Source organism: Rattus rattus, chromosome 3, assembly GCF_011064425.1.
Source record: "Rattus rattus isolate New Zealand chromosome 3, Rrattus_CSIRO_v1, whole genome shotgun sequence".
Classification (NCBI taxonomy): domain Eukaryota; kingdom Metazoa; phylum Chordata; class Mammalia; order Rodentia; family Muridae; genus Rattus; species Rattus rattus.
Genome location: NC_046156.1, coordinates 25,746,667 through 25,764,324, shown reverse-complemented (window position 1 = coordinate 25,764,324; position 17,658 = coordinate 25,746,667). Strand labels below are relative to the sequence as shown.

General features: G+C 40.8%; 1 protein-coding gene and 1 pseudogene across 1 annotated transcript in view; one reads left to right on the top strand and one right to left on the bottom strand.

Annotated features, from left to right (window-relative positions):
* Arhgef38 (Rho guanine nucleotide exchange factor 38) overlaps positions 1–17,658 on the bottom strand; it is a 112,913-nt gene that overhangs the window by 55,729 nt on the left and 39,526 nt on the right. The window contains exon 3 of the mRNA XM_032897295.1: positions 793–916. Within this exon, the coding sequence (XP_032753186.1) occupies positions 793–916 (124 nt within the window). The remainder of the gene's footprint in view (positions 1–792; positions 917–17,658) is intronic.
* LOC116897375 lies at positions 8,075–8,245 on the top strand (annotated as a pseudogene).

The following is a 17,658-nucleotide window of genomic DNA, read 5'->3' as shown; positions in this document are numbered from 1 at the left end:
ATTTAACAGCAGTAGTCACTGGCAGGAGAGACACTGGGCTTGAGGACTACAGAGGCAACCCTTTCACCCGTGCCCTGTGGATCCTCAATTGCTCTAATATTTTTATAACATGTACTATATGTAAAGTGCAAAATGATCATTGTAAAAGAATTCTTTGACTGCACAGCCCCATGTACAGATACATAAGCCTCCTTCAAGAATTTATTGGCAATGCTGCAGATATGAAGAGAACAGAATTCAGGCTGAATACTTTTCATATGATAATCTCTGGTCATTTTTCAAAACCTCGTCACAGTAAAAAAATATATGTATACACACATGTGGTTATTAAGAGTAAAGTGGAAAACATTGAAAATATAGATGTCTAAATTCTTTAGAGGTCGTACACTTCTCATGAAAAATATTTAAAATTTAAAAATCAGTCAATTTATAGATTTAGGATAAAAAAAATCCATTGCGACTGAATTCGGGGTAGCTATTAAAGTAATTAATTCTTTAAGGACCAAGGAAGTACGAGCCATAAAATAAAATGAAAGACCATCTGGAAAGCAGAGAGACTGAAAATTAAAAAGCAAATTCTGCCTGCTCAGTGCTACTGAGGGACCTCAGCTGTAAAGCCGTTTGGAGATAAATGTAGAGTTTGTGTGATTACAATGAGTCCTAAGATGGGTTCAGCATTTATCTATCTCCTGGGAAGCTTGGCGAGTCAGAAACATAAAACCAACGTACCAGGGGGCTATTAAAATGCTCCTTCCTGTTGTATTACAGAACTCAAGAAGAGAATAAACATACCGATGACTTGCACGGCCGGTTCCACGTCTGTCGTGGCCTCTTCCAGCAAGGACAGTAGCTTGGCTGAAATCTGATGCACGGATTCGATGTTGCTGAACAAGCTCTCCACGTCCAGCCTGTCAATCTGAAGAAGCAAAAACACTGAGTGGCAGCCAATGGAAAGAGAACCACTGTGTGCACCACACTTCTGTTAAACAGTGAGGATTTTACCTACCTCGCCCTCCCCGGCGAACATGCTCGTCTAGGGTTTCTAAGTGTAAATGTAGAGTTTAAATGTATAGATTTCCGTCATGGACATTGTGATGGTGTATTATAGCTCTGTCTTAAACACACACACACACACACACACACACACACACACACACACACACACACACACACACACACACACACACACAAAGTGTCTGACTTGCATGTATAGCTGTATTTCAAACGAGATTGGGAAGATTTAGACCTAGTGGTGTTTTCATTAACTGCCCTCCATGCAAGCATCTACCACTCAATTTAGAATATTTTACTGTTGGGCTGGAGTGATGGCTCAGTGGTTAAGAACACTTGCGGTTCTTTCAGAAAACTCAAGTTCAAATCCAAGCACTCACATCAGACTGCCCATAATTTCCTATAATTCTGTCTTCGGGGGGAACTGACATCTTCTGTCCTCTGTGGGTACCTGAATACATGCATCATAACATACACATCACAGAAAGAAAATTAAAAACAGACCATCTTACTGCTTTTACAGTAGAAGTCAGACCACATCTTTTTCAAATAGCTATTTCAAAGCTGTTTTAAACGACAGATATTCTAGACGTGATAACAAACTAGCGGGCAATGTCTTGCTTCTTTTGTGATGTAAATATAATAAGGATTTGTGATATGTTATAATTTCATGCCTACTCTCAAAAATCAGTGTGATTTTATACTCTACCCTATGTTCCTCATACAACTGCATATATTCATCTTCTATCAAATATTTCCTGATTGCCTCCTATGTCCTCAGAGATTCGATGGAAGAGAGAGTGATGAGTAGAGAGAAGGGTAGACAACTATGTTCGATAGTGAGTGTGCTGAGAAATGAACTCTGGTTTGGCCTTAAACATATTTTACCTTTTATAATCTAGTTACGTTTATTCAGGATACACAGGATACGGCTACTTTGGTGTAGGATCGGCTGATGTTGGTATACAACAAAGGACAAGAGTCAGGGTCATTTGTCCATGGTTTATTGTGCTATAAGGCATGGATGAGTAGACGGGTGATCAGTAAGTTTGCCTTGGAGGGGCTCCAACAGTAATGAGCAGGGTTGTTTAAAGAGGTCAGGGAAATCAGACAAGAGAGACACCGAGTCCAGCATGAATTAAGGGGGGGTGATAACAATGGACATAGGCAAGAGTTAGACCTGGGGCCCGGAAGATGGCTCAGTGGGCAAAGTGCTTGATTGGAAAGCATGAAGACACGTGTTTGTATCAATCCAATGAAAGAGCAAGCTATGGTGATGTGTGCTGGTGATTCCAGCACCAACGTGGCAAAGACAGGAGAATCTTCAGGCTCACTGGCCAGCCCGAGAGGATCCATGAGGTTCAGATTGTACCATAGCAGTGGTTTTCAGCCTTCCTAATGCTGCAACCGTTTAACACAGTTTGTCATGTGCTGACTGCCAACCATAAAATTATTATCATTGCTACTTCACAACTGTTATTTTGCTACCATTATGAATTTTAATATAAGAGCACTTGCCTAGCAATCACAAGGCCCAGGTTCGGTCCCCAGCTCGAAAAAAAAAAAAAAAGAAAAATGTTTGGGGTTGGGGGATTTAGCTCAGTGGTAGAGCGCTTGCCTAGCAAACACAAGGCCCTAGGTTCGGTCCCCAACTTCGAAAAAAATGAATTTTAATATAAATATCTGTATTTTTTGTGAAAGGGTCATTTGACCCCCAGAAGGGATCATGAAAAACAACTGATTAAGAACAGCTGTAATATAGAGTTTGCCTCAAAAAAAAAAAAAAAAAAAAAAAAGGAAAAAAGGAAAAGGAAAAGAGCGGTGAAGGAAGATATCTACATCCCACATCCTACCTCTGATTTCCATTCACACATGCACTATATGCATAACAGAGAGAGAGAGAGAGAGAGAGAGAGAGAGAGAGAGAGAGAGAGAGAGAGAGAGAGAGAGAGAGAGAGAGAGAGAGACAGAGACAGAGAGAGAGAGAGACAGAGAGAGAGAGAGAGACAGAGAGAGAGAGAGACAGAGAGACAGAGACAGGAAGGGCTGATGGAATTCTTCAGGTGAAGGATGGGGATTTTGTCACCAAAGTCTACTAAAGCAGAGAAGAAGGAGGCCGCATGTTGGTCTTGGCGCTGTGTCTTTTGGAGCCCAGTCCGTCTATTTCCCATGTTGTATGTGTGTTATTTTGGTAAGCACAGTCTCTCACTGAAGTTGGAAGAGTGGCTTCACACCGCACCTTTGCCAAATACCACGACCGTGCTGGTTGTTTCTTATTCTACACGGCTATACTTGCTATATTCCTTTCAACCAGTCCTGAGGACTGCTTCAGTCTATGTTATCAGCACTGTCCTCGAAACATTTCTAAAGGTGCCTCAGTCCCTGAGTGAAGTCCGCATGCTAGAAGGAGACCATTGTGCCCCTCTCATTTAACCAATTGTGTATTAATAGCCATTTAACTTACCAAATTTCAGCTAAGATTTTCCATCAGTCAATTTTGGACCAACTAATAATTTTCTTAATAAAAAATCCAAAAGGTCAACCCCAGAATCATTTATTATCAAATTCATACCATCACTTATTTTGATCTAAAATTAGAGAGCCTGTTCCCAACTTTCTCTGTTTTGCTTTGTTATGTTTTGAGATGTTTTACACAGACCTGGCTATCCTGGAACTCCTATAAAGACCAGGCTGCCCTTGAACTCACAGAGATCTGTTTGGCTCTGCCTCTAGAATGTGGGGACAAGTGCCAGGATGCCAGCTTCCCTAACTACTTTTACGTGTTTATTATAACTGAGGATGCAGTTCAGTGGCAAAGCGTTTGCACCAGTGTGTGTGAAGACCTGAATTTGGTTACAGCACTGAGAAAAATATTGTAGAAATTATCAGCATCTTTGCACTAATTACTACATTGCCATTACAATCAATACTGACTCTTAGGGTTTTCAGCCCAGGGCCTCCAAGAATGCACCTTCATTAAGCATTCAAGAGGACGAGATCTGTGTGGCTCTTTTGCATAGACCCTAAGAATGTTTGGGGTTTCTGTTTTCTATAGCAAGAAGTATATTTAATATAGTATAAAATGTGTAGGAGAATATAACAGCTATTGGCTCTTTTGTTAGTTAATGTATATGGCATTGTTTTTAATAATTATTTAACATATATGGCATTGTTTTTTAATAATTATTATCAACTGGTCAAAATTACATATATAATTATACATATAATATATATATATTTATGTGTGCATGTGGTGTGTGTGTGTTTGTGTATACTAGTTATCTTAAAGACTTATTTACTATGCCACATAGAAATAAAATGTGACTTATTTTAAATGGACTGGTTGCTATATATTTGAAAGATATCTGTGGTGCATGACAATTTAATTTCCTCATTTACCTGATTATAAGGTTGTCTTTAGATCTGATTCACACGCTGCCCAAATTATTCTATTATGCCGTGCAATCTTGACTTTATCAATTTGGATTGCTTTAATTTTAATCTTTCATCTACCCCCTCCCCCATCTTCTCTGTAAAGTATGACCCATCCTAAAGACATACAGAGTAAAGCAAGGTGCCATGCATGAAGTCACACACGGAAATTAAGACAAATCCAGCACCATGACTTTGCGGTTCTCCACCCTCACAAAGGTCGGCAAATGCCACTCACAAGTAGGTCGCCATCTCTGAGCTCCTTCAGTTTCTGCTGACTTTCCCCAAGTTGTCACTTCTACCTTTACCTGCCAAGGTCACTGTCCTGTATTATCTAATTTAGATTATAAATCCATTAGCCAGAATCTAATACTGCATTCTATCTATAATCTTAGCTCAGTGCTACAAATTCTGAACAACAGAAACTCAGTTTTTAATTCCATTTTTTTCCTGAAGGACAGAAAGGATTAAAACATCAATTGGCCCTGTTTCAATCCTATCACCACGAGCCCTTGGGGATTCTGTGAATCATAAAATGAATTCACATCCAGGCACGGCTGTGCCAAGGAACAAACAAACATCTGGTCCAAATCAGCTTTTAAAAGTGATAGATGGCTTTTACGATTACTGTTATAAATTCACGGAAACATCCACATACATTTATTAATCATGCTCTAACAGCTTAAAATCAAATTCCACTTTAAATGGATTAAAATTTACTTTTGAAAAAAAGTTTTAGGCAAACACTATTTTAAGAAAAATCAATAAGTAGTAATTCAGAGCTACAAAACATAGAAATTAAAGGTCGCTATTCACAGTGACAATTTAATGTGTCGTTTTTTGCAAAAGTGTTCTTGGTGGGATACATGTCAAATAGAATGCTCCCATCATATCCAAATCATTATTAGGTTTCAAACCAGGTAGTTTACTATTTTTTTGTTTGTTTGTTTAAGGGTACTTTGGATGCTCCTGGTATTTTATAGTTTCATAAAAAATTTTAGCATTTTTTTCTACTTTTGAGAAAAGTATCTCTGGAGCTTTGATAAATATTGCTCTGTGCTGCATAGACATTTTAAGGACAGTATTTTTACTCCAGGAATACCTTCTATCTTTCTATTTATCTCTGCCATCTTCAGATTCTTATTAATATTTTAGAGTTTTCAGTGATTTTTAAATATAACATAACATATTAGTGAGTCAACCAGTGTAGTGCTGGCATAAATCTAGACACATAACCCAAGAGGCAAAACAGGAAGAAGCCCAGAAACAGACATCACGTTTATGGACAATTGATTTCAACAAACAGTGAAAGAGAGACAAGCTCCTCATTAATGTGCTAAGAACACTCACTAATCACTTTGCAAAAACCAACTGAAAAGAGATTAAAAGTTCAAAAGTAGAACCTTAGCTCAAAACGAACAGAAGAGTAGACACTTCTCCAAAGGAAAAAAGCTGATATCCAAAAAGTGTTTGTACAAATGTTCAACCTAAGAATTCATTACAAAGAGTTCAGAATAAAATACCAGTGACATGTCAGTTTGTATCTGTGAGGATAGTCACAGGACAAGGGGGATAAAGGTACAAGTATGAGGTGAAGATGTGGAGGGAAGGAAGCTCCACCCACTGTTGGTAGGAATGCAAATTAATGTATCCACTATAGAGAACTGTGTGTGTGCATGGGGGTCATATGATCCAGAACCTCACCCACTAAAGAGAACTGTGTGTGTTTGTGTGTGTGTGGGGGGGGTGTCATATGATCCAGAACCTACCTCACTTCTAAATTATACGCTAAAGAACTGAAATCAGAATGCCAAACAGATGCAATGCCACGTTTCCGGTATCATTCACAATAATCAGGCAATACATATCCAGTCGGCATGCCTATCCAATGGACAAACAGATAAAGAAATTATAGTATCATTTGCCTGGCGGTATACTACTCATCCTTTAAAACATGAAACCTGTCATTTGTGACAATGTGGATGAACTTCCGTCTTATAATAACTGAAATAAATTGGTTGTCGCACAATGTCACATGGTTTCGTTAGAAAGTATAACAATGTCAAATTTGCAGAATTGAGAATAAAATTATCCCAGTGACTGGGGCTGGTTAGCCTTTAAGAGTTGCTTGTCAAAGTCATAAAGTTTTACATAGAAGGAACAAGTTTAACAGATACACTGTTTATCGCATATATTATAATATATACCTGAAAACTGCTGACAGTACATTTTCAGTGTTCTTACTGAACACAAAGATACATTGTTGAAACAAAGTAGCCATTTCACAATGTAAGCATATATAAAGATAGCATGTTTCTAATCATAAATATATGTAATATCTTGCTTTTCTTTTTTTTATTTACATTTTAAATGTTATCCCCCTTTCCCGGTTTCCCCTTCAGAAACCCGATATCCCATCCCCTTCCCCACTTTCCATAAGGGTGTCCCCCACCTATTCCTCCTCCCACCTCCCCACCCCTGACATTCCTTGGCACCTTGCCTTGACAGGACCAAGGACCTCTCCTTTGATGCCTACAAGTCCATCTGTTACATATGTGGATGGAGCCATACAGGTCCATCCCTGTATTACTCTTGGGATGGTGATTTAGTCTCTGGGAGCTCGGGGGGGGGTCTGATTGGTTGATATTGTTGTTCTTCTTATGAGGTTGCAAACCCCTTCAGCTCCTTCAGTCCTTTCTCTAACTTCTCCATTGGGGATCCTGTTCTTTATTCAATGGTGGGCTGCAAGCATCCACCTCTGTATTTGTCAGACTCTGGCAGGGCCTCTCAGGAAACAACTATATGAGGCTCCTGTCAGCATGCACTTCTAAGCATCTGCAATAGTGTCTGGGTTTGTGTTTGTATATGGGATGAATCCCCTAGGTGGGGCAGTCTCTGTATGGCCTTTCCTTCATTTTCTGCTCCATACTTTGTCTCCATATTTCCTCCTATGAGTATTTTTGTATCCCCTTCTAAGAAGATCTGAAGCATGCATATTTTGGTCTTCCAACTTTTTGAGCTTCATGTGGTCTGTGGCTTGTATCTTGGGTATTCCGAGCTTTTGAGCTAATATCTACTTATCAGCGAGTGTATATCATGTGTGTTCTTTTGTGACTGGGTTGCCTCACTCGGGATGATATTTTATAGTTCCATCCATTTTCCTATGAATTTCATGAAGTCATTGTTTTTAACACCTGAATAGTATTCCATTGCGTAGATGTACCACATTTTCTGTATCCATCCCTCTACTGAAGGACATCTGGGTTCTTTCCAGCTTCTGGCTATTATAAATAAGGCTGCTATGAACATAGTGGAGCACGTGTCTTTATTATATGTTGGAGCATCTTTTGGGTATATGCCCAAGAGAGGTATAGCTGGGTCCTCAGGTGATACTATGAACAATTTTCTGAGGAACCACCAGACTGATTTCCAGAGTGGTTGTATCAGTTTGCAATCCCACCAACCATGGAGGAGTGTTCCTCTTTCTCCACATCCTCCCCAGCATCTGCTGTCACCTACATTGTTAAAGTAATGTAGCCATTTCACAATATAAGCATATATAAAGATAGCATGTTTCTAACTATAAATATATGTAATGTCTTGTTTTTTAATTAAAAAGTAAAAAAATTGAAGCTTTGCGCAGTGGCAGTATCGTAGCCAATGAGGTTTATCCGAGGCGCGATTATTGCTAAAAAGTAAAAAAATTGAAACATTGAATTTGTACCTCTCTCTGTATGACATATATGTCCAAATATAATGTTCCCAGTAGATGAAAATAGATTTATGAAATTGTATTAATTAGAAGATTATAGTAACTAACAAAGGATTACTTTGTACCACACAGAAACCTGGCAATTCTTTCTTTAATTTTCCTTCTTTTACATCATGGTTCAAGCTTTTGCATTTTCTCAAAAATGCTTTGCCCTCATATGACATGGTACCCATTTTAATGTTTGACACCTCTCTTTCCTTTCTTTCGTATTAGAGAGGAGTGACAAGAACCCTAGATCCTCAAGCCTAACTGGTTCCGCTGGAATCCTCTGGCCATTCACCTCTTCTTGCTGCAGTAGGGATGTTACCTCACTGACCAGTCAGTCAGGTTACCCCGAGGTGTGTGAGCTTCCATCCGAACATTTACAATTCCTCCTTCCCAATCCATTAGTTCAAGTCTTACATCCAAAGTAAATGGAATAGGAGATGAGGTCTGTGGTAGGACGAATGAGAAATGTCCCCCACTGGAACTCTTGGCCCCCTCTTGGTGGTGCTGTTGGAGGAGGCCATTAGACCCTTAGAAGGCAGCTGAGGAGGAACTCATTACTGGGGGCAGCAGGCTTTGGGTGCTCAGAGCCTCACCTCATCTCTAGCTATCTCTGCTGTCATTTTGTGGGTTGCTGATGCAATATCATAGCTTCCTAAGCCGGCACATCTCCCCCACTATTATGGACTCTCCTCCTGGAACCATAAGATAAGTAAATTCTTTCCTCATAAATCATTTTTGGTCATGGCGTTTTAGTTAGTCAGTTTTTGAAATTCCATCATGATGAACTGTGACGTAAGTGCGTTCTTCATTTTTCTTTGTGTTTTATTTTCATGTTGAGAATTTTATGATATATATATATATATATATATATATATATTATATACTCTTTCCCCTGCCCCAACTCTCGCAGAGCCTCCTGTACCTCTGTATCCCCCGAACTCAATAGCCATGGTGTTTTATCACAGCAATAAAAAGCAACTGTACCAGGCCCTCGTGAGATTGCATAGTCACTGGGGCGGTGCATCCATGGATGGTATTAATAACTTTATAAAAAGAGACCTGGGAGAGGCTCCTTATTTTATTTTATCTTACTTTATTTTGTCATGTAGAGTTACAGACACAAGGCAGCTGTCTAGGAAAGGTTCCATCACCAGAGACTGAATCTCCCGACACCTCAGTTCTGGACTAACAAACTTGTAGACTGTGAGAAACAATGTTCTCTTGTTTAAGCAGCTGTTGATGGCATTTTACTAACACAAATGTGTAATATGGGACTGCGAAGTTGAAACGTCTGGTTTCTTTGAAAAGTCAGCTACGTCAAATGATGTTTTACTGGGGCACGAGAGGTGAAAGGATGTTTTGCTGAAGCAGATACAGGTTAAAGGATGTTTTGCTGAAGCAGACACAGGTTAAAGGATGTTTTGCTACAGCAAACATGAACAGACCCGCGAATAAGGAGTATAAATGCAACCCCACAGACAGTGGCAGACGAGCACTGAGCATTGGATTGGTTTGCTTTGTTTCACTGTTCTTCACTAACAACACGTGCGTATTGGTTCACCTTGCATAGCTTTGCTTAGCTCAACGTGTGGCAATGATGCCACTGTGAGAAATTCGCCCAAGCACTGCTTGTGAGGTTCCTGTGGCACCTTGCCACTTTTGCGACCTCGCCTCAGGTTGGTTGGTGAGCCTTGGGGTTCGTTCAGGATTGAGCTATGGCTGCTGATTCATACCTGGCATCTGCGTGCTGAGGGGACTGGTCTGAAGCTGCTGGTTTGTGTGTGGTGTCTGCCTGTCTAGGGGGCCTGGTCTGCAGCTGCTGAGTGGCATTTGGTGTTTGCCACGGGACTAAACTGCTGCCCAAGAAGATCGAGCTCAACACCCAAAAAACTATGGCTGAACAGGTCCACTTACCCCATACCTAATAACTTTTCTCTTCCACTACCTTTACTGGGTAGTGGGCAAGAGAAGAGTTTGACTCTTACTAAAAGTAGACTGCAAAAATTTATGCCCATATGTCTATTTTGTTTGTTTGTTTTGTTCTATGGTTGCTGGTTTGTTTCCCCAGTTGTCTTTGTGTAGAATATTGCTGTGGTAGAGGCTATAGAGAGAGGAAAGGTACGCCTGACAAGATCGTGTTAACCCACGGAGCTATCCTTGCTAAAGGAATACATCTTTCCCATATAAGACAACTGGATGTGTTTACTTAATTTAGTTTGGATTTTAAAAAAATCACATAACCAAATCGGACTAATATATTTTTAATTTCCAGCCCAAAGTTATGTCCTACAAAGAAGATTCCGTGCGTATTTATTGGACTTTTCCCTCACATACAATTATTGGTCTTTCAAAACTAATTTTTTTAAATAATTCACTTATTGTATGTACACCAGAAGAAGGCATCAGATTCCATTACAGATGGTCCTGATCCACCATGTGGTTGCTGGGATTTGAACTCAGGACCTCTGGAAGAGCAGCCAGTGCTCTTAACCACTGAGCCACCTCTCCAGCCCCCAAAACTAATTTTAATTATATAACTTATAGAATGATGCAATAATTTAGTACAGGTACACAGTGTGTATACGTTAAATTGGGCTTAAAACTAAAATAGTAATTCTGATTAACAGGGAAGGATCGTAATTCCTCACACTTTGGGGCACAGTATGATACTACACACACACACACACACACACACACACACACACACACACACACACACACACACACACACACACACGGAATATGTGCCAATCAAACCAGGGAATAATACTGCCATCTCCTTATTCCTTCTGTTTGGAGAGTCAGGCTACTCTCTTATGGGTGCTTATAAAATACATAATGTGTTACTGTGAGCTCAGCTCCCTCCCCATTGCTCTTCCTCGGGAACTAGAATGAACTAGTTCTGATTGCCTGTGGGTGCCCGTTGTCCTCCTATGAACCCTGTGTGAGCAAGAACATGCAGAATTGGTCCTTCTGGGTCTGACGTATTTCTCTCAATGTTATTTCCCCACTCCAGTACACTTTCCTGAAAACAAGAGATTGCCATTCTGTTTTTATGACTGGATAAAATCTCTGGGTATAAAAACCACCATTTCCCACTTGCTGTGGTTTAAATGGGAATGTCCCTCATAGACGCATATGTTCAATCCAGAATATACTCCCTTGAGTTCCTTCTCATCACATATTTGCTCACCATTTGTCCATGAAGGTTGACTATAAATCTAAGTTATTGCACAAAGTACAGCAACAGAGGTAGTCATACAAATGTTGCCGATATCATGTTCTTGGAATACATGCCCAGAAGAAAGAATACGGATCATATGGTATTTCTAGCTTAGTTTCTTGAGGAACTCATTGCTGTTCCTATGGTGCCTGCTGTAACTCACATGGCTGCCAACAGCTCATGGGACTCCCCCTTCCCCACCCCTTGAGTTTTATTTTTCCTTAATAGCCTTCTAACTGGGGTGAGGTCCTGTCCCATCATATATTTTACTTAAATTTCTGTCCTCGTTGATGAAATTGGATATTTTTTTTACATAAAATTGTTGGCTAACTGAATTTCTTTTGAGAAATAGTTATGCATCCTTTACCCAATTTTAATTGAATTATATTTTTATTATTAGTTTTTATAGTTCCTCACATACTTTCCATCGTAGTCTTTTGTCAGATTGCTATGTTACTGTGATTTTCCTTGCTTTGTAGGTTTGTCTTAACTCCCTGGGTTGTTTCCGTTGCTTGTCTGTGACTTTGACTGTATTATATTGAAGCCCTTGTATAGATACATATATAGTATACTTATATATAAGGCACTACGTATTATATTTATGTTGAAGTTCATTGCCTATATTATAAATTTTAGAGGGTATAATTATTAATTGTTTTTGCCTGGCTTTCAAAACTAACTTTTCTCAGTATATTTGCCTTCTTGAGTTATTCTCGTGTCCCACTGTGTCTAATATACTTCTGTGTGTGCACACAATCGTTCAATAAAAATTCAGTCACTTAAATTAAGTTGATTTTCTACAATTAAAATTCACTTTTATGGAAGCCCGTTCGTATTCTTTTATCATCCACCAGAATCTGAATAACAAACAGGCAGACATCACAAGTTGCTAAGAAAAAAATCTAATTCAATTCCTCAAGCGATGGTGTTAAGTGACTTTTCCATAAAATCCTACTTAGACCCAGCTACAAAGGTAACTGTGGCCCTTGGCTTGTTTGTTTGCGTTATGTGGGAAATCTACAGACAGAACCAAGCCTCCGCCTTAGTTTATACTCGGCAAGTGTCTATTTGTTCTTTTTCTGTTTAATAACAAACACTTGGAATGGGTGACTCGGTTTGAATCAAACAACTCATAAGAAAGCAGCTAAGAACTCCAAGCAGTAACACTAAAACCGAAGACTGGAAAAAAGTCTAGACACCGACTCCTGAAATAATACATTATTTGCCTCATAGGCTTTGCAGAATAGTAAGGATCCGTAAAGCAAAGAAAATACTATCACCCATCGTTCACCAACGAGTAAACAGTGATATTTTTAGGTACATTCTTCAGAACTCTGTGTGGGGTGGAGTGGCTGCATGTGTACCTCTGTTCCAAGGAAGTAAATGGTACCATGAGAAATATCCAAGCTTCACGTGAGCATCGTCTCCTACCGTCGGTCCCTCACTTGCCCTAGGGAATGGGAGGATTCCCAGGGAGCACTGTAGACTTCTATATTAAGTTACTAGGGAATGGGAGGATTCCCAGGGAGCACTATAGACTTCTATATTAAGTTACTACATTTACTACTGTAAGTGGATCCCAGGCACCGAGCCTTGGCCATCTCCACGGTTCTCACTTTATGATACACTTCATAAGTATAGTGAGTCAGTTTGGGTCATAACTGCAGGGATTTTCCTGAGTTCTGGGAGGGCTGGAGAGATGGCTCAGCAGTTAAGAGCATTTGCTCTACAGTCGTGAGAACTGGAGTTCAGATCCCGGGACACACATGTCGATGATCTTAATGTCCCCCCAAAGGGCGGCAACTCTAGTTCTAATAAGGACAGAGGACCTTATGGTCTTTTTGGCTTCTAGCCTTGCTAAACAACAACAACAACAACAACAACAACAACAACAACAACACACACACACACACACACACACACACACACACACACACACACACAACCATGATCCCAGATTCAGGGAAAGATCTTGACTCAAAGAAACAGGTAGGGCGCAGTAGAGAAGGACACTACCACCCTCTTCTGGACTCTGCATGGCCATCTGGGTGCATATACTCACACACTTATGCATATACAGTTTCATACACAGACAAAAACAAACAAACAACTAAATCTTTTTTTTTTAAACCAAGCCATTAGTAATGGTTTTCTTAATGCTCAGCCATCACAACTCTGATCTCAGGTTTTGGTTTAGAATTCTAATTTTATTATCAAAACCATGCCAGGACACAGGCCTAGATTCACGTACATGATGTGGACACAGTGCTTGTAGAAAACAAAAGGAAGCAAATAATGTTGCTTCTGAAAACTACGGTAATTATTTTTAAACTGAATGCTTCTGGAATCTGATGCTAGGAAAGCTCTGGCGCTTCTATTTGGAGCCATTTGGTAATGTCGTCCTGAATAGAGTCAAATTTGTACTTTTTCCGACTTGCTCTAGCCATTACTATTACGATTCAAATGGGTGTCATCTGACTTGGTCTCTCAGATCTCTGGTCCCATACCCTTCCTTCCGTACAGAAGCTCCACGTACTGACTTACACAGTGAGGCCTGGCGCATGCGCACACTGGCACATCCCGTCATTAACCCAGAAACTCCAATGGTGTAGCAGCTGAAATAAGGACAGTGCAAGAGGAACAGAGCATGAGACACGCGGAATACAGACTTGAGCAGTAGAGCCCCGGGATTGGGGCATTCTGAGCAGAAAAAACTGCCTCTTAGTCGGGAGGAAGAGTCAGAGGAGGGGCTTGCTTATGGAACGTGGGAAAGGAGGACGTTGGCACCCAGCCCTGGCAAGCCCCGTGCTTGGATGACTCTAATTACTGTGGCGTTTACTTAGACAGTTGGCTTCTAGATCACAAAGACTTTCGGGGTAAACTACCTATTATTTCATCGGGTTTCTCAAAACCCACTGATTTGTATGTGTGAAATGTCTTGCGGAGAAACCGGATTCCAAGTGGCTGATTTAAGTCATCCTACGAGCCCAGTCACTCTCGCAGCTAGAAAGCGAGTCTCTCAGCCAGCCCTGGTAGCTAAGCAGTCAAGTTACCCAATGACCTCCAGAAGCACTCTAGGACGGAAGTTCAGAATTGGACAGACTGACATTGGACAGACTGACACAGTGCAGGAAAGAGGGAGCTCTGTGGGAAATCTCAGTGAAACAAAGGATGGAGGCAAGGAAATAAAGAAAGACCAGCTCCGAGACTGGTCAACGCTTGAGGAGTCCTGAGTGAAGACGCCCGCTTCAGAATCTCTCGACTAATAACAGAAAATTAAATGGCTTGCAGTGAGATTCTGGAGTGCAATGGCGGGGTGGGGGTGGGGGTTGCCTAAGCAACTAGAAGAAAGGTTCTAAAATTTACTGAAATGAAATAGGCTTGAAGGCCTGTGTTTATTGCTGTAAGTGAATACTGGAAGCTGGGCAATTTATAAAGAACAGAGATACGTGCATTTTAGTTCTGGAGTGTAGGGAAGCTGGTGAGGATATCTATTCTGTGTTATCCCAATACAAGAAAGTGGAAGAGAAGAAGAAATGCATGAAAGAGAGAGGTATAAATTATTTTTAAAATAACTCCTCTCCCATAACAGCACTCATCTCACCCAGGAGGGCAGAGCTTCTTCCAATGAATTAGTTTTTCCAACACTGTTGCATTGAGGACTAAGTGTCCAACTCATGAACTTCAGGGGATGTGTGTGACTGGAGAAGGGAGAGGTGTTTGAGGGAACCAAGGAATTCGTTCTGAGCACATTGAATTTGAGATGCCTGGTAGTCGCCGAGCAGTGATTTAAGCAAGAGGTGGGATAAGCAGAGCGGGACTTCGGGGCAGCATCAGGACTGAGGTTTGCTAACCATCAGAATACAGTTGGGATTTACAGCCACAGAACCCACAGATGGCTGTAGACTAAGAAAGCAAGATCTGAGCTCTGAAGTACACTTGTGTTTAGAGAGGAGGTCAAATCAGTGAGGGGACGGACAATGGGCAGATGCCGGGATGGGAAGCGGCAGCAGGCTGTTGTTTCTGCTGAGTGAAGCAAATAGGTCAGGGAAGTAAGCATTTCCACTGCTAGTGTCTAAAGCAATTGTTTACTGGGTAACTAATTAGCATAACTAATTAGCATTTCATGTTCTCCTTGAAATGTTGCCCAGTCAATCAAGCTGTAAGGGATCTGTCCCTTTCCTGAACTCCAATGTGCCTGTCACTCACTTTATAGCTTCTCATACCTGAAAGAAACCTATCACCTCTAACTACTGTTCCAAAGGGATCTTTTTCATACTAGAAACTAAATTTTATATCCATCAATGACCTAAAATTAATTAATTCATTGGTTCATGAAGTCATTAACCTCATCTGCACCTAAAGAGCTAGTTTAAAAGTTGTTATTAAAAATGTATTTCCAGTTTGTGTTTCCATATGAACCTCTGCTATTTTTGTTTGTTTCTGCTTTTCTGTACTAGAGTTTTACCTTGGGGTTATATTCACATTGAACAAATGCTCTGCCATTGAGGTATATCTCTTATTATTTTTATATTGAGGCAGGATCTCACTATTTTACCAATGCTGAACTTTGTAGGTTGATGTCATACAGGTGAAGGCAGGTACAAGATAGAGCAAGGCCTGTCATTGGACAAGAAGGAAGGATGGGTGGGAGAAAAGTTTGAGGGAAGAAGAGGAGGCTGGAATGGGAAGAGGAGGAGAAGAGGCCAGGAGACCATGGAGGCTAATGTTAAGGTTCCTCTCTGCACCTTTACAGATTGTTATGAATATTCTTAAGGGACGAATGTGTACAGGGCTTTGTATGTCTAGGTGGGCAATTATATCTTATCAATTGGATCAGAGGTTATTGTGTTGTGTGTTCTTTCATGTGTCGATTTAAGTTCAAGAGAGTGTGTGGCGGCTGGAGACACTAGGCTGCCATGGAATTGGGATGTGTATTTCTGGCATGGTGGCAACCTGCCTTGGGAACTAGATGGGTAAAGAGAGAAGCCATTGGCAGTGTGATATGGGATAGAGCAAAGTGGATGAGAGGCTTTGCTGACTGAGATGGAGGTATCTACCAGATATCTTGGGTCACTGTGGTGCCGGATCTAGTGCGGGTTAAAAGACAACATTTTTTTTTATAATTTTACTGCAACAGAACTTGAACTCATAATGTAGCCTAGGCAAGTCTTAATCTTGCCTGAGTCTGCCTGAGTTAAGGCCTGATAGATACGTTCCATCACACCCAGATTACTATTCTTACATTTAACTGAATATATAAAGTTTCCTTGTTCCTGGTCCAGTGTTACTGTTTGGAGTTTAAGAGTTGTGGCTCTTGAACTGACACACATGTCTACACTGATCTACATCCAAGTAAGCCTGCTGTAAGTCCACTGGCCTTTCATTTGGGAGGTTCATGTGCTCATTCTCATAATCACAACCAGTGGAATTTCATTGCTTATCCTCACAAATAAAAGCACTTGAAATGGCTGCATGTGCATCTCGGTGCCAAGAGGTGAAGTAACAAATGCAGGACCAACCATCTTCCCCGGCCGAACGCGATGTTCCTGGGCGTTAAAACAAATCTGCACCTCGCTCTGGCTTGGAGCTTTGAGCATGCACTGAGTTGGGAAATTTGTTCCTTTATCTCTACATTGGCCCAGCAGGATCTGACTACACTATAGCTTTTCACCCCGAATGGAGCTTAGAGGATGTTGATAAACAGAACTATAGGAAAATGGTTTCTGTCAAAACCCTGCAAGACTGGGATTAAAAAAAAAAAGATCCTTTCATTTCTGAGAGGAAGCTTCCTGAAGAAGCAAAGAAAAGGGGGCTCCCTCCAGGAAAGATGTTGCTCCCACTAGAACATCCGGGGTTGCTTTCATCGAGAAGATGAATGCAATGCGACGGCAAGCCATGTGTCTCCCGGGATGGCAAGGCTGCAACGTCCCTCCTGGGGAGACAGGGAAGGAAGGGGAGCCTGTGGCTTAGTGTCAGCGCTTGAGAGAGGCCGGTTGGATATGAGTGCTAATGGATTCTCTTTGTGTAATTTTTCACTTTTAAATTTAATGTCTTACAACTGTGGCTTTCTTTAAAAGCTCTTTTCTGTTTAAGTATTTATTTTAAGCTTGTGTGTACACATGCAGTGTGTGTGTGTGTGTGTGTGTGTGTGTGTGTATGTGTGTGTGTGTGTGTGTCTTTCTGACAGCACCTTGAGTATCCCAGGTCTGCCCTATGTGGCCCAGGATAT